This window comes from Gorilla gorilla, chromosome 11, assembly GCF_029281585.2.
Source record: "Gorilla gorilla gorilla isolate KB3781 chromosome 11, NHGRI_mGorGor1-v2.1_pri, whole genome shotgun sequence".
Classification (NCBI taxonomy): domain Eukaryota; kingdom Metazoa; phylum Chordata; class Mammalia; order Primates; family Hominidae; genus Gorilla; species Gorilla gorilla.
In genome coordinates, this window is record NC_073235.2 from 51,477,162 (window position 1) to 51,490,627 (window position 13,466).

General features: G+C 40.6%; 1 protein-coding gene across 1 annotated transcript in view; it reads left to right on the plus strand.

The window, feature by feature from the left end:
- Nucleotides 1–13,466, plus strand: part of KIF5C (kinesin family member 5C) — a 151,415-nt gene that overhangs the window by 101,068 nt on the left and 36,881 nt on the right. Inside the window, exons 13-15 of the mRNA XM_031008573.2 lie at nucleotides 2,459–2,527; nucleotides 4,892–5,098; nucleotides 7,156–7,302. Of these exons, the coding sequence (XP_030864433.1) occupies nucleotides 2,459–2,527; nucleotides 4,892–5,098; nucleotides 7,156–7,302 (423 nt within the window). The remainder of the gene's footprint in view (nucleotides 1–2,458; nucleotides 2,528–4,891; nucleotides 5,099–7,155; nucleotides 7,303–13,466) is intronic.

The window sequence follows — 13,466 nt, forward strand, 5'->3', positions numbered from 1 at the left end:
CCATGTTGGCCAGGATGGTCTTGATTTCCTGACCTCGTGATCCACCTGCCTCGGCATCCCAAAGTGCTGGGATTTCAGGCCTGAGCCACCACGCCCGGCCGAATGTTATTTTTTTTTAATTTTTGAGATGAGGTCTTGTTCTGTTGCACAGACTAGAGTGCAGTGGTGAAATCACAACTCACTCCAGCTTCAACCTTCCAGGCTCAAGCCATCCACCTGCCTCAGCCTCCTGAGTAGCTGGTACTACAGGCACATACCACCACACTCAGCTAATTTTTTTTTTTTTGTATGTTTTGTAGAGACGGAGATTTGCCATGTTGCTCAGGCTGGTCTTGGACTCCTGGGCTCAAGTGATCAAGCTGCCTTGGCCTCCCAAAGTGCTGGGATTATAGGCGTGAGCCACTGTAATTGGCCTTATGTTATTTCATGTATAAGAAAATTCAAGTATAAAATACTTTCTGAAAAGTGCTTTAAAATCTGTTATCCACGGACAAGATCTTTAGAACCGGCATCAGAGTGAGCGTGCTTACGCATGTTCTAAGAGATGCAGTTGAATGTGTAGATATAAGCACACCTTATTATTCTGGAGGTTTTGAAAGACTTTTAAAAAAATCACAGTAGAGCTCATTAATTCCTTAGATAAGTTGCCTTAATAAAGGGTAAATATAGTTTGGGAAATGTCTCTGATACAAGTGATTCACGTCTTCTGTAGTATCATCCTTGTTCTTCATCCTTCCCAGGTGGGGCCAGGGGCCCTTGGTTTTTCACTGTACCTTAAAAATCACTGCATCCCAGCTTGTCATCTGTTGGGAGGAAGCCTGCATCTTCAGGCTTTGAAATGAGCACAGCGTAAGGACAGAGTTCACTCCGTTTCTCTCCTCTTGTGGTTTATATCACTTGTAGTGCTTGTCCATTTGTCCCAGGAGAAGAGATGGTGGCTCTCCGATGGTAAATTCTTTGAATCCTTTATGCTAAGTTGTCTAATATTTAAGTGCTCAGGAACATAAACACAAAATCGTTCCTGGTAACTGATGTGCTAAGTTTATAAAGTAGAAGAGAAAATATATCTACAAAAGTCTTCTAGTTGTAGAAGTGCCAGTTTTTGGAGGTTTCATTCTGGTATAATTTCCCTAATTCACCTGCCAGAAATATGATTTGTGCAGGAAAATAGAACCATTAAAGAAACATTGGTATAAAGGGTTCAGTAGAAACAGGATCTCTTTAAGTAGAAAAGCAAAGCCAAATGATGTTCTACATAAAGGACAAGGAGATTCAGATCCTGTATGGCTGATTTTAGAATTTTCTTTCTCCATGGAAAGCATTAGTTTGTGACATTAAGTTAACCTGATTCAAATGTATGCATAGATATCACCAAACAGGCTGGGGAATATCCCGTGGAACATTGAGGTTCTGTGACCCAGGCCCTTAAGTTTGGGTTGGATTTCACCCCTGGAAAAGGCAAAAGGCACAGTACAGGGTGTGTTTTTCTGGGCTGCTGATGAAAACACCTAGACAGGACATGGCACGAAGAAGTGCCCAAGGATGCTCAGTTGAATCTGACTCTGTTTGGTGTTTAGACCCTAGAGGCCAGGTTGTCATCTTCACAGGCTATGTTTCAAATTTTATTTGAAGTCGTGAAAATAATGCAGTGAAGACTGTGTTTTTTATGTAGTTAGGCATCATCTGCCTGCTGCTTTGCCTGCACTGGGGGTGGACCGAGTCTAACGGGAGGTGGGGAGAGGTGGGCAGCGAATACCCTTGCTTTTGTGGCAGCAACACCTAGTGGCAGAAAAAGAGTGAGAAGAGCGAATTTGCCTTTCCCACTTCAGTGACAGCCCAGAAAGTAAGCATGAATGCTTCTGTCCCTCAGCTGCCCTGAGGTTTTTTTTTTTTTTTTTTAACTGTTAAGAAAATTAACTTCCAATCGAGAGGGAGGTCTTCCAACGCCAAATCTCCAGTTCATTTTTCTCTGGTCTGAGAGGTTTGAAGTGGAAACGTTGGCTCTCCTTGCCGATCTGGTGGCAGCACTCCTGCTTACTGATGTGTTTGACAAGATTTGGGATAATAACATATGACAGTGCAGCTAGGTAGAAATTCACTCCTTTATTTTTTGAATTAGGAATTTCACTGTTAGCATCTTTGAATTGGGAGGGATATCTCTAACGTCCCTTTCAGTTCCCAAACCGTAGATCTCTGATTTCTCAATGAGCAGGAATTGGGTTGAATGTGCAGGATATTATATTTCCAGAATAGTCAGCTGTTTCATCTGCTGAGAAAGGTGGGTGAAGAGGTATTTTAACTGAATGAGATCTCGGAATCTGTCTGTTTTCTGTGCAGCAACACCACACTATTCCTTCCTTCTTATCAGCAAGCTTATGGTAGCTGCCTGTCACTGGGAGACTGGGATATCAAAAATGACATAACTAACCAAAAAAACAAACATGATGTTTCGTTTCAGGATGATGAAATTAACCAGCAGAGCCAGCTGGCTGAAAAGCTGAAGCAACAGATGTTGGATCAGGATGAGGTAAAGAATGCAATATATTTTTTTTTCCACAAAGTTCTTCTATTACTCTTTGTTGTTGATGTTTGTTCCAGGAATTTAATTGGCATAGAAGCTTTTCATAATTACAGAATCATGTGGAAATTTCTTGGTAGATGTCCCTTCACTGCCTCTTACAAGCTGATTATCACTGAATTTAGAAAATAAATCTCTGACTTTCAAAAACCCCTGATGTTTTGAGATTGAGTAGCCAGTGGCTACACTTCGTTCTGGAAGGGCAGAGACCTTTGGTTGGGTGGTCAAGCAAGGATGATCCTTTTTTTTTATTTTTTTGAGACAGGGTCTGTCTGTTGTCCAGGCTGGAATGCAGTGGTGCAATCATGGCTCACTGCAACCTCCAGAGCTCAAGTGATCTTCCCGCCTAAGACTCTCAAGTAGCTAAGACTACAAGAATGTGCCACCATACCTAGCTAATTTTTTAATATTTTGAGACAGAGTTTCTCTATGTTGCTCAGGGTGATCTTGAACTCCTGGCCTCTGGCTTGGCTCCTGCCTTGGCTCCCAAAGCACTGGGATTACAGGTGTGAGCCACTGCACCTGGCCTTGGGCAAGGATGATTCTGCCTCCTAATACCCAGCAATGCTGTGACCTGTTGTTTGAGTCCTACTTCAGTTTTGCAATCAGCTTGCTCAGATCTTTGATATACACCATGTTCTCCTGCTGTCCTGTAGGGATACACAAACAAAAACAAAACTAGAAGGTAGAGGAGGGGAAGGCAAAGAGAACGGGGCCCGAGTACTGCGTCAGCATGTTTGATACACTAAAAAGGAGGCAAATTGTTTTCAGTCTCTCCCCAAAGGCATTCAGTTCTTCAGCAAGTGTTTTTACTACATTGTGTGTTGCCAAGTATTTTACAAACAAGAACCTAAGCAAAGGATAGCCAGCCAACTTATCAAACATGCACAATTAATAATTCCCTTGCTGAGGACCGTTTAAGTGTTGTTTTCTTTTGTGCTTTAAGTTGCTTTCTGCTTCGTTGCTGAAATGCTATGGATTGGATCCCACTGTGCAATGACAGCAGGTGCCTGGGTTTCTGTCCTCAATCCCAGGCCTCTGTAGGCATAAAGGACTCTGTAACCATTTCCTTCCTCTTTGTTCCCTTTCATCTCTTTAGGACAATGATTACCTCCCCTGCCCAAACACTTCCCTTGGTAGGGAGATAATATACACTTTTGTAATCAGGTGAACCATATTTCATTGATCTCTCTCTCTTAGCTATAGTCAAGGCCTTCCATTTGCTTGAGTTTCCTGCCCTCTACCTCCCATTCTACTCCAGTTTCACCCACATTGGCACAGCTGCCTGGGATAAACTTTACTTCTTGTTACTGTTAAAACTCCTTAACATTTTTCTTTTTCTATACTATCAAGGCAGTATCTGTTCAATATAGGAAAATCAACGTAGGAACAAAGATAATGAAAGCATCGGCAAGCCCAGACATTCGCTTTTAACTAAAGATACTGTTTGGGGTACATCCTTCTATATCTTCAGATGGATGTTAAAAAAAAGGTGACTGACCACCGTTGTATACTGTTTTAGTTGATTGTGAAGTCAACCAGTTTACAATGTGAAATCCTGATAACACTTAAAAACTATGTAAGTGTTATTCCTTGTCATTTCCTTGGAAACGACTCTCAGATCCTTTGCTTATTTATTTATTTATTTATTTATTTATTTATTTATTTATTTATTATTTAGATGAAGTCTTGCTCTGCCGCCCAGGCTGGAGTGCAGTGGCATGATCTCGGCTCACTACAACCTCTGCCTCCCAGGTTCAAGCTATTCTCCTGCCTCAGCTTCCCAAGTAGCTGGGATTATAGGTGTGCACCACCACACCCAGCTATTTTTTTTTTGTATTTTTAGTAGAGATGGGGTTTTGCCATATTGGCCAGGCTGTTTGTGAACTCCTGACCTCAGGTGATCCACCTGCCTCGGCCTCTCAAAGTGCTGAGATTACAGGCATGAGCCACTGCGCCTGGCCCCATCCTTTGCTTAAAATATGGAATAGCTATAAAATGCAGTGATTTTTTGATGTGTAATTCTTTCTTTGAGTTAAGGGTATACAGCTTTAAACTAACAACAACAACAACAACAAAACATACAAAACAAAACACATGCACACAAAACAGATTTTTGCAATAAGAACATATCTGTCTTTTTCTTTCTTTTTTTTAATCGTCTGGACCATACAGTGGGGTTTCCCATCATCCTGAACTTTTTCAACTTGTTTTCTTATATCTGGTTTTTAAATTACTTACTTTTGGATACAGCATAGAAGATAAACATTTGAACATTAGATTCACAAGTTCCATGCCATCTCATTTCCCCAGCTTTTAGCTTCCACAAGAAGAGACTATGAGAAGATACAGGAGGAGCTGACACGTCTCCAGATTGAAAATGAGGCAGCCAAGGATGAGGTGAAAGAAGTTCTCCAGGCCCTGGAGGAGCTGGCTGTCAATTACGACCAGAAATCACAGGAAGTGGAGGATAAGACCCGGGCCAATGAGCAGCTGACAGACGAGCTGGCCCAGAAAACGGTTGGAGCATTTGTGTCTAGGGGGTGGGACTTCCTTGGCTGCCGTTCCTGTACTCATATTGATATTCATTGACAGACATGGTATAAGGAGGCAGTGGCTGGATAGTTATTCAGTGTTAGATGCATTCTCTGAGGTCCCTCCAACAATTGAAATACTTCGTGCAAGTGACTTTTGTTCACTCTTCCTGGAACTGCATATCATGACTGTTTTATATCCAGGGAATTGATAACATTAGTGGGGGTGCTTTGTGGGAATAGTCAAAAGAGTGCAGACTTTGGAGCCAGAAAAGTCTTAGTTACAAGTCTGACTTCATAACTCTTAGACCTTAGCTGAGACAGTTAAGCTTTGTGAGTATTCATTCCCTTATCTGTAAAAATGGTGATGATCATATGCTGCTTGCATGGTTTGAGGATTAGTGACAGTTTATGTAAAGCATTTAGCACAGATCTGTGCATATGCTACGATATCAATACATACATCTCAAAGCATTGCTACTGGCAAGAGCAGGGTCCCATAGAAGGTATGGACTTCAATCTTCTTGCTTATACCCTCCTGAATGAATTCCATTCCCTCCCGTCAGCTTCTTGTCCTAGCTGTTACCTTCAGGAGCCTGGAACTAAGCTGCCCTTGTTTGTTTGTTTGCTGTTCTAAGCCAGTGCTTCAGCCTGCACATTCCCTTATTTCCAGATTCTCCAAATGAAAGATGCCATAGGTTCTGCAGTGAGCTAGCGGTAGCAGGAGCAGTGAATGTTTGGCATGGCGGGGTGGGATGTGTCCTTTTCTACCTGGAAAATGGGTGGTGGAGAAGCTGACTGGCTCTAACCTGCTATCCTTAGCACCTCTGCCCAATGGCCTGGTGTCCTGGGCTTGTGCCCAGCCTGCTTTGTGGAAAGCATCCAGTTTAAAAAGAAGTAGCAGATGGCGCAGGAGGGTGCTGATCTGCTGACTGTGAGGCTGACAGGAAATGCTCCTCGCGGCATACATTCAGCTCCATGGAGGAAGACTTTTCTAGCAGCTTCCCAAGATGGGGACTACTGCCTCTGAGGATTTTAAAAACAAGATGACATAAGCAGTTGGCAATGCCAAACAAAATAAAACAGACTCATTCAGAAGTCACTTAGGAAAGGGGGCGATTTAGATTTTCTCTGCTTAGTGTTTTCTATGAGATTCTTTTAATTAGTCCTTCAGTTACTTCCTTCTTAAAACAATGAAACATTTTTCATAATACAGTTTTTAATTTGCCATGAAACCAAAGTATTACTAGATTGGTTTAGAAGGCTATTATTAGACAGATGGTTTAAAAATGCTCTAGCTGCATATGGGAGAATTGTATAAATAGATAACTGTTTTACTGATGTTAAACGTTAGTTAAGAATACATACCTTTTGGCAAGATACATGAGGATGAAAAAAAGATGGGTTTATTAAAGTTTGACAAGAAAATAGAGCTTCTGCTATATAGTAAGAAACCAACTATTGAACGTAATCTAATTTTGAAAAAAGGTGAAGGGTGTTTAATTCAGCTTCACTCTGAAAATTGGAAGACTTTTTTTTTTGAAGTTGTTTTCTAAACTTATTAATGTTCTTCTGGGCCATCTATTCTAGACCCATCTGTCTTTATCAATTTAGGTGGGAATATGGAGGTGGCCCAGGGAGCAGGTTTGTTTAGGAGTGAAGGTGGGGACCCTTGCAGGTAAGTTTAGACCCTGAAATGAAACAGATAGGACTGACATAGAATATCTGGTAAGTAGGAAGATGCAATTACATGTTATAAATTTAAGGACTTCTTTTTTGGCTTAACTTATTTCCCTGACTTGGAAATTGTCATCTGATATGTAGACATATAATGTATCAGGCCATGTGATATAACTTGTTGATAAAGAGTTCTTCTTCTTATCCAAGAATGCAGTGCTATGCGAGAGTTTGCCTTAAAAGGATTCTTAGGTTGAAGTCATGTAAAAGAAATCCATTCTACATGATGGTGTTATTCTTTGTAATGTGGAGTGTATGAAATTGATGGGCAACCCTTTGAATTTGTTGTTGAAATTTGTTTTTCAGACTACATTGACAACCACACAGAGAGAGCTGAGCCAGCTACAAGAGCTTAGCAACCACCAGAAGAAAAGGGCAACTGAGATCCTGAATTTGCTGTTGAAAGATCTGGGGGAGATAGGTGGAATTATTGGCACCAATGATGTGAAAACTGTAAGCCAGCCCTTCTTTTATCCTCTCTACCTGCTCCTGTCAAGTTAGTAGGGTCTGTGCTTTACTCTTTTAAGCATTCAATGCTTAGCACTGTGCTTTGCATCTGCCATGTGCTGGTTAGTGTTTGAATGAATGAAAAAAGGGCTAATTGAATGACTGAGTGAATTGTTTGTTGGGGTGAGGAGGAGGAGAAAAAAAATTATCTTTCAAATCTAGGCAGTGTCTTCAAATCTTGGTTGGCTTTGTGTAAATTGGTTTATTTCTCAAATTGGTTTATTTCTCAACTTATTTCCTAATGTTGCAGAAGTTTGGAATTAAATAGCTTAAGCAACAGTTCTAGTCTCAGAATTGTGTTTTTCCTTTTCTGAAAGAACCCAGTGAAGTGAAAATTCTCCAAGTCAGTGTGAAAGTGATAGGATTCTAACAGTGGCTTAAGAAATAAAACCACATTTAATTATTCACAATATGAGAAGTCTAAAATCTTGCCACTCAGGGTGTGATCTGCCTCACCTGGGAGCTTATTGGAACTACAGCCTTTCAGGCCCCACCTCAGACCTATTGAATCAAAATCTGCACTTTAACAAGATTCTCCAGGTGATTCTTTATGCTTATTAAAGTTTGAGAAGCAAATTTTGTTTTGGTGCCATGGCTCAACAATGTCAAGTTCTCAAGCTTTTTCTCTATTTCCTTTCTCCTGTCCTCAGCTTGTTTCCTTTTCATAATCCAGAGGATTGTGCCTCATGGTAGCAAAATAGCTGCTGTAGTACCAATCATCACATCCTCACTCAACCACATCCAAGGCAGGATGGGCTGAAAAGGCCAACTTCTTTAATCCAGGAGGGAAACATATCCCAGAAGTCCCCAGGAGACATATCCTTACACTTCATTGGCCAGAATTGGATCACATGACCACTTTACATTTCTGGGAAAGCAAAGGGGACTGGGATTACTATAATTGGCATAGACCAATCATGATGAATCCCTTGGGGTTGTACATATTGGTGCTCTTGGTTATTTGTTTGTTTATTTATTTATTTATTTATTTATTTTGAGACAAACTTTTGCTTTGTCACCCAGGCTGGAGTGCAGTGGCGCAATCTCGGCTCACTGCAACCTCTGCCTCCTGGGTTCAAGCAATTCTTGTGCCTCAGTCTGCCGAGTAGCTGGGATTACAGGCATGTGCCACCAGGCCCTGCTAATTTTTTTATTATTATTATTTTTTTAAGTGGAGATGGGGTTTCTCCATGTTGGCCAGGCTGGTCTCGAATTCCTGGCCTCAAGTGATTCGCCTGCCTCTGGCTCCCAAAGTGCTGGGAATACAGGAGTGAGCCACCACACCTGGCCATTGGTGCTGTTGACAGCGAGAAAGTAAGAGAGTGGGGATAACAGGGGTGGTATAAAGTTGTCCAGAAACTAGGAATAGAAGGAAGAGATAGAGTTAAAAATGGTATAAGCCCAGAACAGGTAACAATTTGCTGGAATATAGAAAGGCCATTGTTGTTATTAACCAAAAAGACAGGGTAGAGACATTTTTAAAACAAAACAGAAAGCTTTATTGAGGTATAATTTACATAAAGCTGCACATATTTAAAGTATACAGTCTGAGAAATTTTGACATATGTGTACAGTCATGAAACCATCAGCACCGTTAAGGTAATGAATGTCTCCATCTCCCCCAAAAGTATGTGGGGGCAGTTTCTGGTCTCTCTATTTTGTTTCATGGATCAAATCTTCCTGCCAATACCACAATGTTTTGATCACCATAGCTTTATAATAATATAGCATCTTATACAAAGGAGTCATTGATGAATATATGTTGATTTTGTTGAACTGGGGAATGGTATTACATTGCTTACCTTACATGTCACAATTCCCTGAAACCAAATTCTTTGAATTTAGCCATTTTATCTTTAAAAGGCTGAATTCTACATCAGTCTGCTTAGTGGGAACACTCAGGTCGTGAGCTGGGATTGTTAAATACTGGAAAATGCTCCCAAGATCAGGCTTCCTTTTGTAGACTATTTCTGGGAAATGTTGAAAGCCCTTTTTGGATGGCGTAACAGGTCCCAGCTTAGCGTACATGACCGCTCGTAAATGTAACCATTCTTTCATGGAACCTTTATTGTAACTGATTATTTCATAAATCCTTGTGAATGAATCTAATTCTAGCACAGACTTCTCAGATACTATAGAGTTAATCTTATTAAGCTTCAATTTGGTGATTTTATATTTGAAGATTTAATTTTTTGAACCATACATTGGTGTTGAGCAATAAAATTTGGTGTGAGGTGATTAAATGGCCTCACAATATGAAGGTGGAGTTGATATATGGGAAGTTGATGCTTGCTGCTGATAACGATAAAGGAAGAAGGTATTTTTATGCTAAGTTCTAAAATAGAGCTGATGAAAATGCTAATGAAATCAGGAGTGTCTGGGTGCTTCAGTATTGAAAAAAGAGTCTTTACCTTTGGGAATCTGAACTATGACTGAGATTGAGATTATTTTTAAATACTCAATTGGATATTTTTGAGATTATTTTTGGATTCCAGACATTGGATGTCCTAGTTAATTTCATTGATAGCCCTCATTTCTATCATTCTGGTTTTTTTCATAGAATTATGAGTTCATCATTAGGGTGATAAGAGCTAAGGGAGTAGTTGTATGACTTTGGATGAGTCACTGTACTTCTTTGGGCTTCATTTTTCTAATTTATAAAATGACAAGATAAGCTCAGACAGTATCAAAAATTGTCAGCTCAGAAATTACGTGACTTCTGCACATTTGTTTTAGATTTATCCTTATAGGTACAGGTACTTTTCTTATTGGTCATGACTATGAATTGATATAGTAATTCTTTTGATATAGGAAAATGAACAGATCAAGGGAATTTGTTTCAGTGGTTTTGTATTTTTATTCCTAAAATGCCATTTAATTTTCACAAGGTCCCTCCTGGTAGGACTCTGGGATGGGGGAAAAATATGGCTATTGGAGCCTTCCCCAGTCCACAGTTCTAGAATATGACAGCTCTGAAAAGCCAGAAAACAGAAAAACCCATATATCCCCAGCTCAATCATGTCTTGAAACATTTCCAGAGTCCAGTCATTTTGTTTCATCAACAAAACAAGATGAGTCCAGCATATAACAAGATGAGCCCAATGTTAACTTTATTGAAGTTTATGAGTGAGCCTTCTCTTCCTTTCATGTACTGGTGAACTGTCAAGTATGATGAGGTCCATACATTTGGAAAGGAGAGCTTTATTTTTCATAATGGGTTGCAGCCTGCAGGGTGGCCATTCTTACAGGTTGGGAAGTGTAGACTTTGGCCAGAAGCCAGAAAGAAGCACTTTGAGGATGGGAAGAATTACAGGGACTTATGTTTTTCACAGGGTGGCCAAATAAACTTATTCAACAGGTTACAGGAGGAGCTATGAAGATTCATGAAGGAGTGGCATGTGCATGTGTAGTAGGAAAACATGTATGCAGCATGGGTCCCATGTTCACTTTCATTTGGAGACTTAACATTTAAATGTATTATAATTAGGCCCTATACATCAAAGGGTGAAGCAGAGGACATGAAGGCTGTGTGCAGCCTTAGTAGCCTGGCCAGAACCAGAACCACTTCGTGGTTGGTGGTCTCTTGTTGGGGAAGGAACTTTGGTTGGTGGTTGTGTTGAAATTGCAAAAGAGAGGGGCAGGGGCAGGCTGTGGTTATCAGCAGTGAAGCAGTGGAGTGAATATTTCAAAAGGGCTGGCTTCTGTTTAACCCTTGGGGAAGAAAGCCTAATGCCGATTGGTGAGGGAGGGTGTATGACCAGGCGTTTCCAACTTCCCAATCTGTCCTGGGCTGGAACTCAGTATTTAATATTTCTCTGGGGTCTCCTTGGCCACGAGGGGGTCTGTTCAGTCATTTGGGGGGTTAGGATTTTATTTGTATTTCTTGGGGCCTACCTTACCTTGCTACCTTCAAAGGAATTTAGCCAGAAACTGAATAGAAGTTGAGGTAGAGTAAATGAACTGAATTGGACTGGCTGCCTTATTTTCTTTTGGCCCACACTGACTTCTTTTTGTCCCATTCTAACTTTTAGGACTTTAAATGTGAACATGCACCTTACTTACCTTGGGTGTGGCCTAGGAATGGCAGTAGATCATCATCTTGCACAGCCACTCCATGCTTGAGAGATGGGGTAGGGAGGTGGAGAGGTAGGGATCACTCCCTGTATAGGCAGGTAGAAGCAGCAGGCCACATCTTCCATAGATTTCATGACGGTGTGGTCTTTTCTCCTGGGTTGGTCATTGATACTGGATCCCATGGTCTAGTATGTACTACTGGGGGCATTATCAGACTCTGGGACAGTTATAAATAAAATTTCAGCAGCAAACTGATTTTTTTTTTAAATAACAGTGTCCTGAAATTACTGGAAACTTTTGAACATGAAACCACTAAATATATGAACTTTGTAGTGGTAAGAAACCTCACAGTTAAAACCCCTTTGTTAGGGGTATTGTTTTTATCCCTCAGGCGCAAACTCAAAATCTCCTTTTAGATCTCCGAGGACAGGAACTGGCTTCAGAAGTTATAGCTCTGGTTTGGGAGAAGAAATGTCTAGCTCTCATTTTGGAAGAAGGCCATCTTTATACATATCTATATTTTTACTCTTCCTCAATTTACATGGGATCTAGGCATAAAAGACAAAGTGTCCTACTTTGACAGACCTGGAAAAGAAGAGGGATTCATTCTCTTCCCAGGGTGCCAGAGCTTCTGGCTCAGCAGCGTTTTCCTACCAGGAGCTGGTGTAGGCTGTGAATTCCATGTGGAAGAGATGGGTTTTACTTTGTCTTTCTGCAGAAGCTGGACAAGATGTAAGATACATCTGGTCAGGCTCAGGAAGGTGTTTCTCATCCTTCTCCTACACTGGACTAAAGACAGTGGCAGAACACACTCAACTTAAAGATTGCATGGTTTTCTCACCCAGTGTCTCCATGCCATTAGAATAGAAAAGGAATGTAGTGAGGAGTGGTTTTGGTAGGCAGATCTTTGGCAGTCGGAAGTAAAATCGGTTTAACAAGGACCTCCATGAAGGTAGAGTCAGAAATAGATACTTGTCAATTTTCTTGCTGTTGACATACATTCTGCAGTATTGTTGATACTGGAGTCACTTGACATGTACTATTGTTGAATTTTTTAAATTTTTATTTCAGTAGGTTTTTGGAGGACAGGTGGTGTTTGGTTACATGGATAAGTTCTTCAGTGGTGATTTCTGAGATTTTGGTGCACCCATCACCTAAGCAGTGTAGACTGTACCCAGTGTGTGCTCTTTTATCCCTCAGCCCACTTCCCACCCTTTCTTCCAAGTCCCCAAAGTCCATTGTATCATTCGTATGCCTTTGTGTCCTCATAGCTAGCTCCCACTTATGAGTGAGAATATACGATGTTTGGTTTTCCATTCTTGAGTTATTAATACTTCACTTAGAATAATAGTCTCCAATTCCACCCAGGTTGCTCCGAATGCCACTATTCCATTCCTTTTTATGGCTGAGTAGTATTCCATGATTTTATACACACACACACACACACACACACACACACACCACCTTTTCTTTATCTACTCGTTGACTGATGGGCATTTGGGCTGGTTCCGTATTTTTGCAATTGCAAATTGTGCTGCCATAAACATGCACGTCTTTTTCATGTAATGACATCTTTTCCTTTGGGTAGATACCCAGTAGTGGGATTGCTGGATTGAGTGGCAGATCTACTTTTAGTTCTTTAAAGAATCTCCACACTGTTTTCCATAGTGGTTGTACTAGTTTACATTCCCACCAGCAGTGTAAAAGCATTCCCTTTTCATCACTTCCATGCCAACATCTATTTTTTTTTATTTTTTTTATTATGGCCATTCTTGCAGAAGCAAGGTGGTTTCACATTGTGGTTTTGATTTGCATTTCACTGATAATTAATGATGTTGAGCCTTTTCTATATGTGTGTTGGCTATTTATATTGTTGTTGAATTCTTGTGGTAAGGTTGATGCCAAATTACAGGCACTCAGCAGTTTCTAGTGTACTTCATATTTGCTACCAAATTTCAGGGCTGATACCTGGTTCCATTTTTTTAGCCCTCAAATGTTTACTGAACAGATAGTTATATGATGAGTGAATGACATCA